At 48.5% G+C, this 21,807-nt stretch overlaps 1 protein-coding gene across 1 annotated transcript in view; it reads left to right on the top strand.

Moving 5' to 3' along the window:
* Positions 1 to 21,807, top strand: part of LOC147751527 (glioma pathogenesis-related protein 1-like) — a 908,719-nt gene that overhangs the window by 755,368 nt on the left and 131,544 nt on the right. Inside the window, exon 3 of the mRNA XM_086938633.1 lies at positions 657 to 769. Within this exon, the coding sequence (XP_086794759.1) occupies positions 657 to 769 (113 nt within the window). The remainder of the gene's footprint in view (positions 1 to 656; positions 770 to 21,807) is intronic.

The following is a 21,807-nucleotide window of genomic DNA, read 5'->3' as shown; positions in this document are numbered from 1 at the left end:
AGCTAAAAGTGAGGCCAAAGGCCCTATGGAAAAATGAATGGGAAAAACGCGTTTTGGGACCCCCCTTTTTCTCGGCCCCCCCTTGACGGAACCCCCCCAAATTTTCAGGGGCTGCTCAGAAACAAAATGTGCCATTTTCCTGAAAATTTCAGCCGATTCCGTCCACAAACGCCAAAGTTATTAGACATAGAATTTTCAAAAGTTCCATAGAGAAAAAATCCTAACTATATATACCTACTGGCTATCGCCAGTAGGTAATATATATATATATATATATATATATATATATATATATATATATATATATATATATATATATATTTATATTTATATATATATACGCACACACACACACCCACTCTCACACACACACACACGTTATTCATCATCATTTGCACTACCCCTTTATGTTTGGTGAATGTTTTAATGACTCTTCATAGGAAACCAGACTGATCTTATGCCAGCTGTTGATGACTGTCAACTTTGTAGAACCAGGTACCTGACATAGCAAGTATGTTCTGTAGATTTACAGGTTCCTGCTTAATGTCAAGAAAATATCCGAAATGTTAAACTACATGAAAAACCAATTATAGTTCACTTAATCCATGTTTCGTGCACTTTTGTATCACAAATGAGGCAACTATTCTTTCTTTTAGGTTGTTTGGGATGACACTTATAAAGTTGGCTGTGCTGCTAACTTTTGTCCAAGAATTACCAATTTTGAAAGTGGGTCTGATATGATGATTGTTGTATGCAACTACGGACCATCGTAAGTATATTTTATGTTATTTTTAAAAGTATTTGAAGTTTGCAAACAAAGATCACAAAGATCGCAGCCCTCGACACCAGTTGAGGAGGGGAAAGTCCTTTCCGACCACAGTCCCACTGCCCCGGTCATCACTCCCTTAGCCTCACTAGGAACTTCTACACCCCATCAGTAGTAGCTGGACTCATGGAGGGGCCCCCAACTTCCATGGGCATTGATTCATCAAAATGCTATGAGTAGAGAAAGTGACATCATATACCCTTTGACCTTTATGACATCGCAGGAAGTGTATTAATAAAGCATAACATATGGCCCAGTGGACTTCTTGGTAGTAGGTCCTCATCTCCTTTGTACATCCACCAGAGCTCTTAAGATGCTTCCTAATAACATCCATAAACCATTTTCAGGCCCACATAGCTGCCACATTTCCCAGGTCCATAAATGATGTGATGCTCCAGTCAGGTTTTTTTAAAATTCCTGCTTTATAATGGAGTAAGCACTACTACGTGGACCATGGAAACCTGGCAGGGCTGGCCTCTAGGGCCTGAAACGAGTTTAGGGAACAGGTTCCTCCATTACAAAAGTGAGTGATATCCTGTTCGCCATATTACGAGTTCCAATATGTTCCATTTGGTATTATGTCACGTTTTTGATGGAGTAACCCGTCCACCAAACTCGTAAGCAGGCAATAAGTGACCACCAACCAACCTCTGTGCCACTCTCTTCTCGCCCCTCAATCCCCTTTTTATTAATGTATAATTTATTGTGGGTTATAAAGAAACTGATATCCTATAGCCTTCACTTTCACACCATTAAGATTGTCACATTTTCAAACTCCTCTCACTTTGCACTTAGAGAAAAAAGGTAAACAGCAATGTCCTTGTTAAAAGAAAAAGAAGCAATTTGTCCAAAGACATAGCTTGACGTTGGACCTCTGTCTTTGAACCAAATTTACAGGCCTCTTTATTGCTTATTCACCTTCTGAATTCTAGCATTGTCATTTTGGGGGTACTGCAGCACATATGGAACTCCTCTGCATTGCTTGCAAAGAAAACACAGAAATAAATGCAAACCTCTGCTGTGTTTCCCAGCTGCCATTCGTGATGGACTGTGGAAACAAAGTCAGGCATAACTCATTCCAGGACATAAGGTGATTGTGGCATGGCGTTGTGTTGTTTTTTAAGAGGTTTATATAGCTCAAACTCGGTCCCAGGGCACTGGAGTGCTTTACATGACCACCAGTTACATTACAAAAGGTCAGATTTATTTTTTGGGGCATGGGGAGATTAAGGCATTTGCCCAAAATAACTAGATGTTGTGCCGATATTGAGATTCAAACTTTAAGGTTGTTCTCTTTTTTTTTAAATTTTTTTATTTTTGGTGCAAAACAAAGATAGTATTTACATCTTCATCCATCGCGTTTTCATACATTAATTACTAGGTGAACGAGGTAATACAATATACAGAGATGATGAAACTTATACCATCCACGTTAGTGTCAAAGCATTTCAGGCCTTATCGGCGACGTGATGAATAGGGATATATATGTGTCGTAGAAATACAGTTTGCAATTTTGTGTTTTGTTGGCTACTATTCGTCTGAGTCTTGCCTTTTTTGTTCTTGCAACAAGCATAAAACAGTAAAAACAGCAGCCTTAGTCCGGCACGTACTTGAAGTAGTAGCTTTCGGCACTCGTAGCGCAGTCCATCTGTAAAGAGAGCAATTAATCATATCAAAGCCCCCCAATTCCCACACCCTCCCTTACCACCTCCCGAAAGCAGGTCCCACCCAATTCCATTGCACACACCCTACATACATATGTACTCCCAATCAATGCTCCTCGTCACTCTCAGATCCTTCGAGGTCATCCTCTTCCAGTGGTTCACAGATATCCCCTCTATAGGAGTTCCAGGGTTTCCACACCCCATTCCATTTACGTGGATTACCTCTCAATTTGTACACCGCCCTTTCAGTCAACATAAGCATGTCCATGTTGCGGAGCCATTGGGACAGTGTGGGGAGATCAGCCGACCCCCACCTCTGAGCTATGTCCCGTTTCGCTGTTACCATCCCCACTGTGACCCAGGTCCTTGCATAAAAGGTGAGGTCAGTCGGCTCCCAGATGTTCAGCAGGCAGAGCCGTGAGTCTAGAGTGAGGGTGGTGTGAAGTGCCTGAGCCATTGTGCGCACTACCCGTTGCCAGTAACTGACAATCAGTGGACATTCCCACACCGTGTGTATGAAGGTCCCTTCTGCTCCGCAGCCCCTAAGGCAGTACGGATGATCAGCCCTGTGCAGTTTATGAAGCATCGTGCGGGTGTAGTAGATTCTGTGTAGGATTTTTAGCTGCACTAGGCGAAATTTGGAAGATATGCCTGCTTCACAGGGGGATGCCATGGCTGCGTTCCAATCAGTTTCGTCCAGGTCACCCACTTCCACCATCCATTTGTCTTTCAGTTTCCCCAGTGGATCAGGCATATTGTTAACCAATTTGCGGTATGTTAGCGATGTCGCCCCTTCTTGCATGTAGTCAGTAAGTAGACGGTCCTCCAGAGGGGAGGATTCGGGCGGGAATGTGTCGGGCGGGATCGCGGCTTGCAGTGCGTGTCGGACCTGGATGTATCTGTAGAGCTCTGTGTTCCCCAACTCGTATTGTTCTTGCAGAGTGGCAAAGGAGATCACTCCTTCCCTCGTCCACATGTCCCCCACCGTGGAGATGCCGATGTTGTCCCACTGTGTGAAGCCCTTAGAGCGCCGCAAATGGCCCAACGCCTTCGCGTCCCATAGGGGCGTTAGTTTCGTAATGATGCCATCCCACTTCAACTTTGCCTGTGCCTTGTACCATATGCGAACTGTATGTTTCGTAGGCCCATTGAGTTTTGCCGCCACTCCACGGTGGTACAGTGGGGCCAGTAAACTGTTCGCACCCAGTTGTGCCCTGTCTGCCTTGAACGCTGGGTCGTGCCGTGGGGCATGTATCCATTGGTTAAGGATTTTGAGCTGAGCCGCCCAATAGTACAGCTGTACATTTGGGAGTGCTATTCCCCCGTCGTACCACCCCCTGTTTAATTTGGCGTGAGAGATGCGGGCTGGCTGGTTGCCCCATAACAGGCCCGAGATCTGTGCCGTTATTTTCTGGAGGAAGCTATCTGGCACCAAATACGGGGCGTTTTCCAGCACATATAAGAAACGTGGCAGAGCCATCATTTTAAATAGCGCTGCCCGGCCAAGTAGCGTTAGGGGGAGGTCCTTCCAATGGCGCACGTCCCCTCGGAGCCGGGCCAAGGGAGGTTGTAAGTTCAATCGTGCGAAGTCCGCCTCATCCCGGGTGATATGAATCCCCAGGTATTTGAACGACGTATGCGCCAGTTCTAGTGGACAGGAGTCCGGGAGAGGCGGGAGCGGCCCCCGCAGTTCAAAAATGATGGATTTGGCCCAGTTAATGGTGTAGCCCGAGATTCGCCCATGAGCTGTACAGAGAGCCAGGAGGTTAGGGAGACTCTCTTCCAGGTCCGTAAGATAGATCAGCATGTCATCTGCGTAGAGGGATACTCTGTCCTCCCATAACGGGGTCCATTGTATTCCTTTCAGGAGTTGGGTGGTACGTATCGTAACCGCCAGCGGTTCTAAAACTAATGCGAAGAGCAGGGGCGAGAGCGGGCAGCCCTGTCGTGTACCTCTGCCTAGGGAGAAGGTCCTTGAAATGTGGCCATTGGCCGTCACCTTCGCTACGGGGTCTCTGTACAGCATGCGTATCCACGAAAGGAATACCGGGCCAAAACCCATACGTGCAAGCACTGCAAAAAGATAGCTCCATTCCACCATGTCGAACGCCATCTTGGCGTCCAAGGAGAGGATGGCAGCCGGTTCCTGCAGTAGTGGAACTCGCGCCAGTACTCCATGTACCCTGCGGAGATTTAAAGCAGTGCTACGATGTGGCATGAATCCGGATTGGTCCGGGTGGATCAGGTGGGACAGACTCGGTAAGATCCTGTTCGCCAACACCTTAGCAATAATTTTGGCCTCCGGGTTCAAAAGGGAGATCGGCCTATATGACGAGCATTCGTTGGGGGGGCTTACCTGGTTTCGGTATCACCACAATAGTTGCCATCCGTTGATCTGGCGGCAGTGTACCCTGCATTCTAGATTCCTCGTACATATTGAGTAGGGGTGTGCTTAGAGATTCGGCCATGATTTTCAACCATTCAATGGGGATCCCGTTAGGGCCCATCGCCTTGCCCGGATGGAGGGCGCCTATAGCCAGCTGAATCTCCTCCACCGTAAGAGGCGTGTCTATGTCCTTGGACATCTCTGGTGTCAGCTCCGGCAAGGGAACGTGCGCAAGAGCAGTCTGGACCTCTCCCTCCCCCACCATTATCTCTGGGTTATAGACTGTGGTGAAATAATCGGCGAGGACTTCTACTATCTCGTCGGGCGGGTGTGGTTGTTGCCCTGTGAGTCCGTAAGTTGTAGGATATTCTTCCCCCCCCTGTCTCTTGTCCAACCACGCCAGCAACTTACTGGCCTTGTCCCCAATGTCATATACCCTGTGCTGTGTAGCCGCAATGTCCGACATCGTGATCTTGCGCATGTGGTCTGTAAGGCGGTGCTGGTGGACCTGGAGTTCATGGAGCGTGTCGTCTGAGGGGTTAGCCATATGGGCTGTGTTGGCCCTCTCGAGGCCTAACTCTATATCTAGGGCCTCTTGCCTGTGCGCCTTTTTGTGATTCGCGATCACAGCTATGGCCTGACCCCTGAACACTGTCTTATACGCCTCCCACAATATAGAGGGGGAGTCCACCGAAGACTGGTTTTCCTCGAAATATAGCCGTGTTGCCCTCTTCAGGTCCTTATTAATCCGAGGCACTTTGAGATAGCCAGGGAAAATCGGGAATAATCTGTGTCGTGTCATGGTCGTAGTGGTGAGTGTCAAAGTGAGTGGCGAGTGATCGGAGACCCCCCGTGGCTGTATATCCGTTTCCGCTACTGTAAGGTGACCATTGATCAAAGTAAAAAAGTAGTCTATCCTAGACAGACTATTGTGCGTGGCCAAGTAGTATGTGTATTGTTGCTGAGTAGGGTGTAGAGCGCGCCATATGTCCACCAACCCCTGCGCATTCAGGAATGTCTGGAGCCTGTTGGGCCCTTCTGCGTGCGTACGTGGGGGAAAACGGTCCACGGGGTTTGTAAGTGTCATGTTGAAGTCCCCACCTATGAGCAGTTCCCCATCAGGGAGGGTCAGCAAGAATTTGCCCAGATCCGGCAAGGCCTCAGAGTGTAGGGCTGGTGGTATGTAGACAGAGACTATGTTGAAAAGCCTCCCCTCCCACTGGCCATGAACCGCCGCGAATCTGCCATGGTCATCCGTTGCAGTAGATTTGACAATAAATTTGGATGATTTTTTCTGCAGGATGCCAGTGCCACGGGACCCCGAAGTGAACTCGGCATGCACTATCATATGATAGCCTCTCCTATCTAGGGCCTTCGTGGCCGCTCCCGACAAGTGTGTCTCCTGTAGGAGAATGAGAGCCGGCCCCCGTCTCCTTATCCCCTGCAACACCAGCCCTCGCTTAATCTTATCCCCTAGGCCCCTCACGTTCCAGGACATGACAATTAGCGAGTTCTTCGTGGTTGGACTATCCGTTGCAGCCATAGTGAGACTCCCAATCAGACCTCCCTGTGCCCCGAGTGGACCAGAAGTTCTCAGTTACATAAGACATGCCTAGATACAAAAGTGTGCATATAACATAAACTTGTAGGACCGAGAAGTCCCATAGAGTAAACTTACCCAACTCCCCCCCCCTCCCTGCCCCCCTGCTACACGGACTCAAAACTGCCCGCCCCCCCAACTTAGCAGAGTGCATACCCCATCCCCCAAACAGTGTACTTGCGCGTTGGGGTGAGGGACTCTCCGCAGCCGGCAGTCTCTCATTCACACCCCCGGAGGCCCTTCACCCAGTGTCCAATGGCGGGAAGCGCTTCGCAGCTTAAGAGTCTCAACACAAAAGCGAAAATGAATTGTTCCCAAGTGGTCATTGTTCCTCAACCTCTTCCCTGCCGCCTTCAGCTCCCAAAGAGTCACTGTTGTCCGGTCCCCCTCCCGAGGCCTGTGAGTCTCGGCGATGGCCTTCAGCCCGATCTTTTCTAGAGCGATTTGTCCGTCTGTGGTTCTGACCCGGTCTCCATCCCTCGAGCCACTCTTGCACGTTTTCCGGGCTGTCGAAGAACCAGGTCTTGTTCTCCGCTACCACCCGTAGTCTTGCGGGGAATAGCATTGAGTACGGCAGTTCTCTGGACCTCAGTTCCTTTTTCACGTCGAAAAATGTTCGTCGCCGACGGGCGACTTCCGCAGTGTAGTCGGGGAAGATGGCAACGGTGGCGTTCTGGATCTTGAGGGGAGGGGAGGACCTGGCTGCCTGCAGGATTGCGTCCCGGTCACGGAAGTTAAACAAGCGTGCCACTATGGGTCGCGGGGTAGCCCCCGGTTTCGGTTGGCCACCCGGGACTCGATGGGCCCTTTCCACCGAAAAGAAGTTGGACAGTCCCTTCGGCTTTAGTTCGTTAGTTATCAGGTTCTCTACAAAGAGATCCATCGCTTTCACGCCTTCCGATTCCGGTGCCCCTATAATGCGGATGTTATTGCGCCTAGAACGCCCCTCCTGCTCATCCAGCTTCTCCCGGAGCATTCTATTGTCCTGCGCCATCTTTCCCATTTCACGTTGGAGTTCTGCGACGTCTTCCACCAGTGATTTCGTGATCACCTCCATGCTCTTGACCTTCTCTGACATTTTGTGGAGGTCCGCTCTAAGTAGGGTGACGTCCGTGGAGATTCCGCCAACGGTTGTTTGCAGCTGGGCCAGTGCGACCATGACGTCGTCCAGTGTGGCCTTTTTCCCCCCTGGGGAGTCGGCCGCCTTGCCATTCTGTTCCTTCCCTGCCGGGGATCCGGTGGGTTTGTCGGAGGTAAATCGGTCTATACGAGTCTGTGTGACGCCTCCCTTAGGGCCTTTCCCCGCCATGCCGCCGAGTGTCGTGCTCCTCGTGCCCCTACGCGCCAGGATGTGAGGATCGGTGTGGACCTCCTGGCCAATCCGGTTCAGCAATGATCAGGTCTAGCGTGTTTCTCCAGGGTGCGTGGTGCTCCGTTTGTCGCCGAATGCGTAGCGACTGTTCAGGTCAAAAGATGGCGGGCGCCCACTCCGTTGTCGATGCCCAGGCTCTCGGCACTGTTGGTGATGACCTTCGAAACTTTCAGGACTCCGGCGGCCCCTCCTTCAAGCACCGCTTCCTCGATCCGTGTGGGCCGCCGTCTCCGACTCCCCGAGGTGCAGTCGATCTGTTGAGTCCACCGCCACACGGGCACTTCCGGTCCAAGTTCTCCGGTCAGGATGCACTTCCGGCGGGGTGAACATCCAGGGAAGGTCCCGGCTCTGGAGGTGTGAGCAGGCCGGACCGAGGCTTCGACGTATCTCTGGCTGCGTATGTCGGATTTTATCGCTGCTTGTCGCTGTTCACTCCGCCCGGTCCTGGGATCCGGTACCTGCCTTTGGGGCTTGCAATTGTGACGGATTTTGTGTCGGATCGACGAAGAGGCCGCTTCAGCCGCGGAGCTCGTCCCTTATGCTGCCGCCATGATCGGCTGCTAGCCACGCCCCCAGGTTGTTCTCTTTTAAGTGTCCTTCTTGGGCACCCCCCCCAAAGGCAGCCTTTGTGTAAAACATGCTTCTCATGGAAGGGAGCACTGGGGCTGGCTCCAAGCTGAAGCACCCTCAACAGAGGCACAGAGAGGTGTGAAATCTCTGCATCTCAACCTTCCTGCCGCAGCATTTGCAGACAGACAAAATAACAGACCTGACCAAAAAACTTCCTCACCTTGAACAATAGAAACTACAGCCCCACCCTCACCTCTAAGGCTACCAAAAGACAGTGCCCAGGAAAAACTAATATAAAGCCGATTGCCAATAAAGTGAACATGAATTTCTAATGGTTAGTCCTGTCTCCACCCCTCTCACTTAAATGTCTACATCACCACCTCCCACCCTGTAATGCAGTCAATACACTTCCATTATGTGTGAAGGTTCCTCCTCTCACCTTCATCTTATGGCATGCTAAACCAAGGACATTCATGTGGATCCCCCTTTCATGCTGTGAGGCAATATCTAAGGTGAACATTAAAAGAAGTCTGCTTCTGCAAGTGCAGAATCTCCTATCAATATCTGTATTATTTACCCCTTTTTTCATCTGGTTGCTATCACAAGGTTCCTACTTTTTCAAGAGCTGCACAAATCTCATATTTCCCAATGTATGCAATCAGTCATTATTTTTCACTTCCAACCCCTGCACCTGCTGAAGCGATGGTGCAGTAGTATTTAAGCAATGGGCATACTGTTCATTTGAATCTATTATACAAAAGACAATGTACACCTGGCTAAATGTGGGAAAGGAAATAGGAGTAGTGTAATGTCAAAGAAAGCAGAGAGGGAGAAATCCTTTCAGGACGAGAACTCTAACTCACCGTTAGGTGACATGCTTCATCATATGGGTTACCTCCTCAAACCAAGGTGTGAGCTACAACTTCAAGAGGGGAGGTGCTGAGGTGTTTTCTCAAGATGAGCAGTGAAGAGAGGTGACGGGGCGTCCGTGTAGAGGCGCACCATGCTAATGGAGTTAGGCACAATGAGACGTACCTAGAGCTTGGAAGGTAGGTTTCTCTCATCCAGTAGTAGGAAGACAAACCCTTAGAAGTTAAATGAGTCGTTGACTATCTGACTGCCCTGATCCTGTGGTGGCTAGAATATTTACGTTTTACTCACTTATGCAGAGTGACTATTTGAAATTAAGAACCTGACAAATGCCGCTGGATCCCTATAGGGGCCCGACTTATGGTAGAAACATATTGACCAATGCTAGGGATATATTTGGTTTAATCCCTAGTTCTCTTTTTTAATTTTGTCCAAGAGACCACTCAATAAAGATTCAGTGGATCCACTGAGACAATTTTAAGTCACCACATTTATTACATTTTTTGCACTCTGCCCCTCATTCACCACTCATTTTGAGACTACACCTCAGCTCCTCCCCTCATGAGTTGTAGCCCACACCTTGGTGTGAGGAGGGAACCCATATGATGAAGCATGTCACCTAACAGTGAGTGAGGGTTCTTGTGATGAAAGGATTTCTCCCTTTATGCTTTCATTGACATTACACTACCTCTATTTCCTTTCCCACATTTAGCCAGGTGTACTTTATGTGTTATATAGTAATTTGAAGGGATCAGGACCTTCCTGGCTTTTCTAGATCCCTGTTGATCCTTTGTGTGTAGAGTACATTTGAATCAATTAATCAGGTGATTGTAAGCACCCTACTCACCCTTGAGGGACTCAAGGTGCAGCGGGGAACGGGGGGGGGGCGGATTCGAAGATCAGTCTAGCTGAAGAGCCAGGTCTTGCGGGTCTTGCTGAAGGTGTTCAGGGAGGAGGCTCATCCGGTAGCTCGTTCCAGGTCTTGGCTGCAATGTGGGAGAAGGATCTTCTGCCTACTCTGGCTCTGTGGATGCACGATGTCTCGGCCAGTGCAAGATTGGAGGATCAGAGGTTTCTTTTGGGTACCTGGAAGTTGATTTTGTCGTTGAGGTATTTCGGTCCGTTGTTTTGTAGGCATTTGTAAGCCTGAATGAGGATTTTGAAGGTGACTCTTTTCTCCACTTGGAGCCAATGGAGTCTTCGTAGGTGCTGGGTGATGTGTTTGTGCCGGGGGATTCTGAGGGTGAGTCTGGTGGCGGCGTTCTGTACTGTCTGGAGTTTGTGTAGTAGCGATTTGTTGATCCCGGCGTAAAGCAGGAAAATGGGCAGAACGGCACACATAATAACAGGCAGGGAACAAAAATAAGATCAGGCACACTAAACAGGGCACAATAATGGGAAAGCAAGGCAAAAAAACAAGGCACAAGAATGTGTTAAACCAAGCAAAAAGACAAACATGTGTAAAACCAAGCAAAAACAAGGCACAATAATGTGTAAAACAGGGCAGAAAACAAGCACAATAACGGGAAGCAGGAGAAGCAGTGGGGTAACTAGGCCTGCTTGCGCTTACCACACAGCGGCCGGCATTAATAGGGGAGGTGGGAGGGGCAGAGCTGGGAGGCGGTAGCGGGAAACGGCATAGGCTAGGGGCCGCGGGGGCAGCAGCGGCGGGTGTGGGAGCGGGAAGCGGGAAAACGGGCAGAACGGCACACACGATAACAGGCAGTGCACAAAAATAAGACCAGGCACAGTAAACAGGGCACAATAATGGGAAAGCAAGGCAAAAAAACAAGGCACAAGAGTTTGTAAAACCAGGCAAAAAGACAAGGCACAATAATGTGTAAAACTAGGCAAAAACAAGGCACAACAATGTGTAAAACCAGGCACAATAATGTGTAAAACCAGGCAAAAAACAAGGCACAATAATGGGAAGCAGGAGAGGCAGCGGGGCAACGAGGCACAACAAAAGGAGCAACCTAGGCAGGTGCCGAGTTTTGAATCCCTTCTTGCACTGAGTTCTTCCTGGGCAGAGGCAAAGCACGCCAGCCGGAGCTATGGGGGGAGAGAGCAGGTCCCTGCCCAAGGTCAGAGGTCCTGCTTGTGCTAACCACGCAGCGGCCGGCATTAATAAGGGAGGTGGGAGGGGCAGAGGCGGGAGCGGGAAACGGCAGAGGGGAGAGGCCGCAGTGGTGGGTGGGGAAGTGGGAAAATGGGGGGAATGGCACGCACAATAACAGGCATGGCACAAAAATAGGACCAGGCACAGTAAATAGGGTACAATAATGGGAAGGCAAGGCAAAAAAAACAAGGCACAAGAATATGTAAAACCAGGCAAAAAGACAAGGCACCATAATGTGTAAAAACCAGGCAAAAACAATTTAGTGCCAGTCGAAAGTATCCAGTAGAGCACTACATTGCATGCAAATAATTTTGTAACTTTCTACAGAGTTGCATCCTCGATTTGCCTGCTATCTGAAAAAGCCTCTGGTACACCTAGAACTCTGAATGAAAACTGACCATACTCCAAACTTCTGATCATCACCTCTCTTTTTTTCCTTTATTGACACATTCCTACTTTCCAACGCTCCACGCCTCCTCTCTCACAAAACAGCCTACTTTGTTACTAGTGTTTGGCTTAATCTCTAATATTGCATTTGTGCAGAATGTCCAGACCTTCTTTCAAAGATCATAACAAACTATTTTGTGAGTGATACCCTTGAATGCCCTCTGGCTCACTTATTAATCTCAGTAACTACTGCATGAACTCACAAACAGCCTACTATGAAGGAAGCAAAGTAATATTAATGTATACTACCACAATTTTATCTACTACATAGAAACTTAACTAAAAGGATGGAATGGTTTCCTTGAAAGTACAATATTATTTCCAATAACACACAATAATCAATTAACACTGGACTAACCATTAACCTTGGGTTCTGGAGCAGCGTGCTATCCAACGTAACGTAATTCACTTCATCGCCTCGTCCGGGGTCCATTGTACGTGCCATCTAAATACAATACAATAAATGAATTCAAAGAAATCTAAAAATGTCATTTATCGTAGCAGGACGAGGTATGAATTGGAGCATATGTCCAATGAAGTGTGTGGGAAGGAGCTGAGTAGGTGTAGGAAGTGTTTTAACCAGCAAGAAATTAAACCTCTACCTGTCTTTCTTGGCTTATCATTTATAATAATTTGTGTCAATACTATCCAGTGACAATGGCAGATCTGGGTTTGTACCTTGTTCAGATCTCTCGTTTTGGATATAAGGGATGGATTTTTTGTTGTTGTTGGATTAACATTCTCTTATGGCATACATAGTTCAGCTTTTCAGATACATGGACTTGTTGCATAGTACATTTGGATGGCTCCAAAAAGGGGAGAGTTTCCACCTTTAGAGTGGTATGAAATCGTCAAGAATTTCCGTTATTCAGTGTTTACAGCTTTGCTATAGAGATAGGACTTGGCCAGCATGTTGTCACAATGTTATAGCAGAAGGTTCGGACTGATTTTCAGAGTGGTATGACTTAGTTCCTCCTGTGCCATACCTATGCAAGATGGTGTAAAGATTTTTAGGTTCACTATTATGCACTCCCCTATGATATTTGGATTCACTGGTCGCTACAGAGCAGCAGAGAGCTAAACGCCTGAGAGCCGGTGAGCCAGATCGCCACCTCACGAGCAAACAAGCAGCCCCTCCGCGGCTCCTTCACTGACCCCCACAGCCCGCCAATCGCTGAGCCGCTGTCGGGCAAGGCGACCGGGAGTGCGGCTAAACCTGTGCGGCCGGTGGACGTTGGATGTCCGGTGCTCTCTGAGGGAGGTGCGAGTGCAGAGCTCTCAGAGTAGCAGCGGGGCCCAAGTCAGCCGAGCCGAGCTGCGTTACCAGAGGCAGCCCCCACCCCCGCCCATCGACCTGCTGCGACCGAAGGCACCCTCTGCGTTTCCGTTACGGATCTGACAAACTCCTGGAGGGCAGGTGGTAGGTGGCAGGTGCAGACTTAGGCAGCATCAGGCAGCGGGGACGACCGAACACAAGCGTCAGAGGCGGCTTGGGAGAGCGAGCGTGCTCTAACCTACTTCCACAACATAGCCTCGAGCAAAAGGAGCAAAGGAGGTGAGGCCGACTTTCAGGTGTGCGAGAGAGGGGTTGGACTAAGACACGAGCGCAGCTGCCGATAGAGGCAGCTGCAAAGTAAGAGCCCGGGGAGTTGTCAAGGCAGACCTGACTAGGTCAGAGCTTGCCCGTGGCACCCCCTGAGTGCTCCGCTCGTACCCAGCCCCCCTGATTTTTTTGCCCTGCACGCCCGTTAGTTGTTACTGGTTGCCCACTAGTACACTATTCACAGCCTTGACAGCCCCCATTGACCTTTCGTCAGCAGCAGCAGGGGAGGGGGGGGGGGTGCCGTCTAACACCTATTATCCACCCTTCAACACCCACTGCTGCCATTTACTCCGCTGAGTAAGCCCAAGGAATCCTACAAGAAGCAAGCAACTTGCCCGCAGCTACGCCTTCTGCCCGGCAGGGGCAAGGGCTCGGGGCTATAAAATTGCCCCTCAGATTTTGCGTTCCACCATCGAGCCAACTAACTTGGCGTCAGCCAAGGAGAGAAGGGGGTGTCAGGCCCACTAACCAGTCGCTCTTGCAATTGCGCTCCGTCCCCATCATGACGTCAGGAAGAGTCAGAGCAGACCTCACAAACAAAAAAAAAAAGGAATTTAAAACATCGCAGAAATATGAGCGAAGGAGAATTCGATTCCTCCGATGAAGAAAAAGGAGAGGTGGAAGACAAAAAGGCCAGTGCTCCCACCTCCAAGAAGCAGAAGATCATACCAGGGCTTGAAAACTACAAGATCACAGACTTTTTGATTCCATCCACATCATCTTTATCATTGGCTCCCTCGGTGCGTTCGGTGCTTCCGGTGTCTCAAGCACAGAACATCGAAACAGTTACAAGCAACAAAAGAATGTCCCAGTCAGTGGGCTTGCTACCGAAAGCTTTGTACCCACAGAATTACATCCTACCGGAGATAACCCAAATCCAAAGTCCCGGGAAATCTTCCAACATCACTTCCAACATATTAACAGTGAAAGCACAAATAAATACAAGTGAAGTAGCAAACAACGTTAACGCCCAAAAGGAGCAGTGTACTGATCCATCAGTGGCATTAGAGGACAAAACTGCTAACGCGCCAGTGAGGTGGCATTCAGCAAGTCTGGGTTCATTCTTTGGAACAAAGGGGCCCGACTCAGGGACCGACAGTCCACCAGCGGCAAGAACGAACATTGCGGATATGTGGCACAGAGGCAAAACAGATAAAGAAACCTCAGAACGGCAACAGGGGGAATTGACGAATGCCCGGACACCCACAAATCAAGAAAGTCTTGAGGCACAGGAACGCCAGAGTGCAGTGGGAATAGACAGAAAGATATTAGACCTAAATTCCTTCATTGAACGGGTCCAGAAAGATCCTCAGACAAAGTACCATGAATGCCAGTGCACTGACACACTGAATCATCATAAAGCTCTTCCGACCATCCTCACAGACATTTTGTCAGAAGTAAAAAATAAAACCAAAGCGCAGCAAACTTTTACTGAAACCACAGCTGTAGAAAAGGCTCCTGACCGCTGGTCATGCACAACTAGTAGTGACACAACGCTCAGTGAGAGCTCACTCACGGACCCTATGGAAGGCAACCCAATAGAAACCACAGCAAATGCTCAGTTAAGAACTTCCACAAACATGCAATTCCAACTTATAGACACCAATGACCCAGTAAAGCAAGGGAGAAAAGAGCCCGGGTCACTCCCAAATTGGCAAATAAAACAAACCAACGCCTTAACAAAACGTGAACGCAAACGTTTGAGGAAAGCCACACAAAAGAAGTACCAAGGAAAGAAAGCAACGGCATTGCCAAATAGGGTCCAGGCCCAAGAGCCCAATAGGCATCAAGACCAGGATCAAGAGCTCCCAATGGCGAGCAATATAATACAAACTCTGATTGCAGTAACAACCTCAAACGGACTGAATGGCAAAGAGCCAAGCAAAAAGGATCAAGAAGACAAAGGGGAAATTTTGCAGGACCCCCCACCCCCAACTCCGCCCCATCCGGCCATATCAGACATGCACCCCAGCAGCCAAAGCGATCACAAGTCACCATAAGTAATTAAAAAAACACAACAGGCAGACAGATTACCCGCGCAGAAGATACTAGTAGAACAAAAAAGCATTTCGCACTACTTCACAAAGTTGGGCACGGGACCAAAAGAAAATCCCTTGGCCAAGGCGCAGCAGCAAAAAGCCCGTCCAGAAGGCCCAGAGCGCCCCAGACCCCCACAGCCGGGTTTTGGTACCGCGCCAGCAGCTCAGGCTAACATCTTATATCAAGGCAACCAGGCAACTTCCGAAAAAAATAATATCCAAACCAGGCATGCGGCTCCGAGAGAAGAGATGGATTCCCCTTACCCTGCAGGAGCCTTAGTACATGAAATCATTCCCCACTACAGCTCCAGGGGGAACCATGACATAATCAATTGGAGCGCCATCCTAAAACTTACCAACTCAATTGAAACACTACGCCACTTGAACACGAATCACATCGAAAGTATTGAATTCAAACCAATCCCAAATACAAATGGAAGAGAGATGACAGTGGCAACATGGAAGGACCCTCAGAAAGCCAAAGAATTTTGGCTCCACAGAGAAGAGTTCGCAAATTGGGGAATCGAAATCAGACCAGTTGAAATGGAAAGATACCCGGGCCCGCTAGCAATGCTGGCTGTGTCAAGATCACCGCCCGACAGGGGAACACTGCGGGGGGCTGTTGGTAGCTCGGAAAGCATCAAGGGAGGCTGGTCTAACCTACGCATTATCCAACAAGGCTGGTTAGGAGACGCAAGCCGGGCCCGGAAAGTTCTCCCCCCAACCCCAAGCCCCGTGGATGGCATGACTGATGAGGCATGAAAATCGAACTAGAAGTTATGCTCATGGAACATCAACGGGCTGGGGGGCAAAACAAACGACGCAGAACTACTAGTATGTCTACAACAATTTGATATTATATTACTTGAAGAGACCTGGTCAATCACACCCGAACATATAAACGGCTTTAAAGAAATTCAACAACATGCCATCAAAAAGGGCTTAGTAGGCAGAGCTTCCAGAGGTCTATCGATGTATCTGAACACCAGCATCCCATGGTCTTATGACATAATCGACACGGGACAAACATGGATCCAGTGCATCAATATTGAACCACAGCCTGTCCCCACTCCAGGAGCACAGGGCACACAAGTCTTTCGGTCATTGGTTATCTGCAACACCTATATACACCAGAATCGAGGAGGAAATTAGAAAAAATCTTGACCCTGAAGGCACTAGTCAAATCTTTGCAATCCACCTTCATACAGTCGGGGCTGATAGTTTCTGGGGATTTGAACATGTTCCTTTTACAGAGCGATCACGCACAGAATATCCAACGAAACAAAAGGAATGGGAAACCAATTCCCCCTACAATAACTAACCATCTAAAAAAGGATAAATACGGTCCACAATGTGCCCTAATGTTCGCGGAACTGGGAATGCTTAATTTGAACGGCCGCTTTTCGCAAGATCAGCCCGCATCTTCGACCAGAATTGCCAAACAGGCGCAAGCCGTATTGGACTACACCATAGTGGACCTTGAGGTACTCCAAACAATTGTCACCTACAGAATAATCCACAAATTGGAGAGTGACCACAGTCTACAATCAATTGAGCTGAGCTTCCAACATACCAGGGCTCCAGCATGCAAAGATTTGCTCCAAATCCCGAGTCCCTACAATCTTAAGCAACTAGTTTGGAATGGGAAGAACGTCAAAGAAATTATGACATTTGTGAAAAGTGTGCAGGCAGAAGAGTGCGTGCAAAACTTATTGTCACACCAGGATAATTGGGAAAACATGACTGTAAGTCTAACCAACAGATTTGGCCAGCAACCCCAGATTCACATAAGAAAAACTAATGAAGTACATCAGGGGCTCCTGGACCCAATAGGGCGCAAAAAAAGGATCCTAAATCAGGAAATCAGAAAACTACAAGGAAAAAATCCAACAAAGGGTGTAGACACCAAACGACAAATCCATAATCTAAGGCAAAAATACAAAAAAGACATATGGTCGGCAAAGACAAAACATCAAACTGAAATTTGGCTACAACTACTTGAAGCCAGCAAATCAAACAATAATCGGAAATTCTGGGGAGAAATCAATAAAATAGCAAATGGAGCTGCCCAAGTCCTTAATGCAACGATACTACAGGAAGACTGGATCCACCATTTAGAGCAAACACAAATGACCAATTCCCAAGTATGTTATGTTATTAAATTATTTATTGAGCGCACTAACACTGATTAGTTTCTTGGCGCTAATTTGACAGTAACACAACAGGGGTAAGAAAAGATAGGTTAAAAAGCTTGTCTGAAAAGCCATGTCTTCAGAGCCTTCCGAAAAGGTAGAAGATCTTGACAGAGCCGTATTTCCAGTGGAAAGGTATTCCATAAATAGGGAGCAAGTGTTGCAAACCTCCGTCCACCAGAACGTTTAAGCTTGAACGGGGGGATCTGAAGAAGACCTAGGTGGAGAGAGCGAAGGTTGCGAAGGGGAACATAACTGGTGATTAATTGATTAATAAATTCAGGACTTCTGCCATGCAGTGATTTAAACATCATACAGCCTGCCTTAAAGGCACAGCGTTGTGTGATCCGAAGCCAATGCAATTTAATGAGAAGGGGGGTCGCTGCTTGCCACCTTGGTTGCTTCAGAATCATCCTGGCAGCATAGTTCTGTACCATCTGGAGACGCTTGAGTAGATAGCCTGGAAGACCCAAATAGATGGCATTGGCGTAATCCAGATGGGACAGAACAGTGGCAATCACAACCTGGGTAGTAGCCTCCGGCGTAAGTAAACGCCGAACCTTCCTGATTTTTTTTAGTTGGTAAAAACACTTGGAGACCACCTGACCCACTTGTGCCTTAAGAGAGAGGTCAGTGTCCACAATGACTCCCAATGTTTTAGCCGATGGTGATGGTTGTGGAGTTTGACCCAGGTCTGGGGGCCAGTATTGGGGGCCCCAGTGTTTGGCACTCTCCCCGGTCAATACCAGTTCAGTTTTACCTGGGTTTAATTTTAATTGATTTTGGTCCATCCAGGATTTAATAAACCTCATGGTCGACTGGAAGTGACTGACGGATTTTGCGGAGTTGTCAATGGTGAAGAGTAACTGCAGATCATCTGCGTAATTAAATACTCTCACCTGTCTATCCCTCAAGGTTTGTATAAGGGGGAGTATGTAAATATTAAAGAGGTGAGGTGACAGGGAGGAGCCCTGTGGCACTCCGCATGGGGTAAGTTGTTTAACACCGGTTAGGTCCCCTAGGCGCACCGCTTGAGAGCGGTCCTCTAAGAAGGATCTCAACCAACAGGCCGCCGTGCCCCGGATGCCGGCCTGTCCGACACGGTCGACCAAAATATTGTGGTCGACCGTGTCGAACGCGGCCGACAGATCCAGGAGCACCAGTGCCTGGGGAGAGCGTCTGTCTGCACAGTCTCGGAGGGTGTCCAGCACTGCGGTGACCACTGCCTCCGTTGAATGTGCAGGCCGAAAACCAGCCTGATGGGGGTCAAAGCAGGAGGACTCCTCCAGGAAGTTAGACAAGGTTTTCGCCACGTGTGCCTCTAGAATTTTTGCCAAGTAAGGCAACAAGGAGATGGGCCTATAGTTTGCCTTACATGCCGGGTCAGCACCCGTTTTTTTTAGTAGAGGTATAACCGTGGCTTCTTTGAAGGCAGACGGGACTCTGCCCGACAGGAGGGAGTCATTAAGGAGGGCACGAACTGGGGTAGGGTAGGCGGAGAAGCATTCTTTCAGGATACGGGGGGGGCAGATATCCAGTGGTGAGCCGGATTTAACTCTCATCAGAAGTTCCGAAAGCTGGACATGAGTTATGGATGGAAAGTTGGTAAGAGTGGCAGAACCGGTCTTGATTGCCATGCCGGTCGTGATTGGCGTCTTTGGTTGGAGAATGCTAGCTTTTATATCTGTAAATTTGTCACTAAAGTAGGTGTTGAGTGAGTCACACAAACACTGGGTAGAAATTACTTTAGGACGGACATTCTCCAAGTTGGTCAGTTCGTTAAAAACCGAAAAGATGTCTTTGGATTTGTTTGTTGATTCTAGGATACGAGAAGAGAAATACTCTGTCTTCGCTGCAGCAATGGCGTTCATGTATTCCTTCCTCGCCCTAGTATATTTAGTTTTTTTCTCAATATCGTAGTCACGGCGCCACAGGCGTTCAAGGTGCCGGAGGGCCTGTTTCCTGTTTTTCAAGTCGGCTGAGAACCACCTGTTGGCATCCGTGCGCCGTGCTAATTTAATTGTTTTATAGGGAGCATGAAAATTGCTGGCCGTTTGTAGCCAGTTGTTTAAAGTGGATACTGACAAGTTTATGTCATTGTCCAAGGAGGGGACGTCATTAGCTAGTGACTGTAAGAAGGCGTCCTTGTCCATAGCGTTCCAGTTTCTGGCTAATTTGCCAGTAGTTGGCACCGTGGTTCTGATATTCTTAACACAGATCTTAAATCTGAGGATGAGATGATCTGACCAAAGGCAAGGCAGGGTTAACGGGGAGGACACACATGTAGTATTAGACCACACTTGGTCTAAAATGTGTCCTTTAACATGGGTAGGGGAGAGCACCAGTTGTTTAAAATTGAGGTTAAGCAAAAGGTCAGTCAGTTCTGGCGATTGAGAACCCTCTGCTGGGTCTTTGTACCAGTAGTTAAAATCGCCTACTAACACGACCCTGGTGTGATCCAAAGCCAGATTAGCAATTTGTTCACTGAAAGACATAGGAAACAGTGGCATTGAGGTAGGTGGTCTATACAAAAGAACACATGCTATGGACATATGAGGAGTGATAATTTTTAGTACCAGGTTATCTGTGTTGACTAACGTTAAGCAGGTGAGAGTGGTGACCTCCAAACTAGAATGGATGATCGCCGCGACTCCGCCTCCTCCTTTTCCGGTGGCACGGTCGGCCTGAATAATATAATAGTCAGGTGGCAGTGCTGCTATGATATCGGGTGCAGAAGTAGGAGTTAGCCAAGTTTCTGTTAGAAGGAGGATATCTGGCTTTTCCGTGTCTAATAAAAGGAAGATGTCCATCTGATGCTTGACAAGAGAGCGGGTGTTGAGATACAAGATGGCGAGTTCGTTAGTGGGTGAATTAGACGAGGCCAGACATGCTGCACGGGTGGAAAGGTGACAGCCATGGCTCAAAATGCCATACTTGCAGAGCTCCTGGAGTGTGTCCTTTGATAAAAGGAAAAGGTCGTTATTAATATTATACTTCATAAGATCGGCCCTAGAGTAGTGAATAGTTTGGGTATTATGAGGTGCCCCTAGTCCCGGTCGGGCGCGGACGGGCGCAGACGGGCTTTCCTTAGGCGCGCCTTCTGTGCGCAATCGTCGGCCCGCTGCACTCGTCCGCTGCGCTTCCGAGGGAGACACATAGTTTATGGAGATATGGGCGGAAGGCGGGGGACGTGGCCTCCAAAGGGGGCGTGGCCTGCGGGCAGAGCGAGGCGTGAGTGTAGCGTTCTGCGCCAGGTGACAGCGGCAGTTTCCCGCTTTCAACGTCGTCAGGGGTAAGTGCACAGTTAAAATACACAGAAGTTAAACAAGTAGACCATCCAACATACAAGAAAAATGAGAAACAAGAAGCGGACCAAAACTTTGGTGAAAATTGGATCACGTCACGACAAGTGCAACTGATCCTAAAAAAATTGAGATCACAAGGTGCACCAGGCCCAAATGGCTTGCCAAATGGACTCTTTAAACATGACCAAGCGTTTTGGGCTGAATACCTTACCCCTTTGTACAACAACGCTTTTCAAACAGGAAGCATTCCCCCCTCATGGAGAGGGAGCATCCTGCATCCAATTTACAAAGCAGGCGCGCGAACAGACCCAGCGAATTATAGGCTGATAGCGCTTATCGACGTAGAGGCCAAAGTATACGCATCCAACCTCCTGCAAGCACTGGAGGACTGGGTCAGCTCCAACAACATTCTGCCAATTACCCAGACAGAGTTTAGGCCAGGAACTAACACAATATGCAACCTGTTAGCGCTAAACCTCCTTGTCGACAGTGCAAAGGCCGAATCAACAAAACTCTATACCTGCTTTGTCGACTTAAAAGCGGCGTTTGACACAGTCCCAAGGGAGACCTTGTGGAAAAAGATGGATAGCTGGGGCATACCATCGAAGCTGGTACAGGCCATCATTGACTTATACACATCGACCTGGGTCAAGATAAAAATAGGCAATGGTGACAGAACAACAGAAAAAATCCCCACCCGAAATGGCCTCAAGCAGGGATGTGTCTTGGCCCCTACCCTCTTTAATATCTTCACAGCGGATCTGGACAAGAGCATTGCGGAGATTGAAAGCGACCCCCCCAAGCTAGCTCAGCA

The sequence above is a fragment of the Lissotriton vulgaris genome, chromosome 1_1 (genome assembly GCF_964263255.1).
Source record: "Lissotriton vulgaris chromosome 1_1, aLisVul1.2, whole genome shotgun sequence".
Taxonomy (NCBI): domain Eukaryota; kingdom Metazoa; phylum Chordata; class Amphibia; order Caudata; family Salamandridae; genus Lissotriton; species Lissotriton vulgaris.
This window is presented reverse-complemented; position numbering and strand designations above follow the sequence as displayed.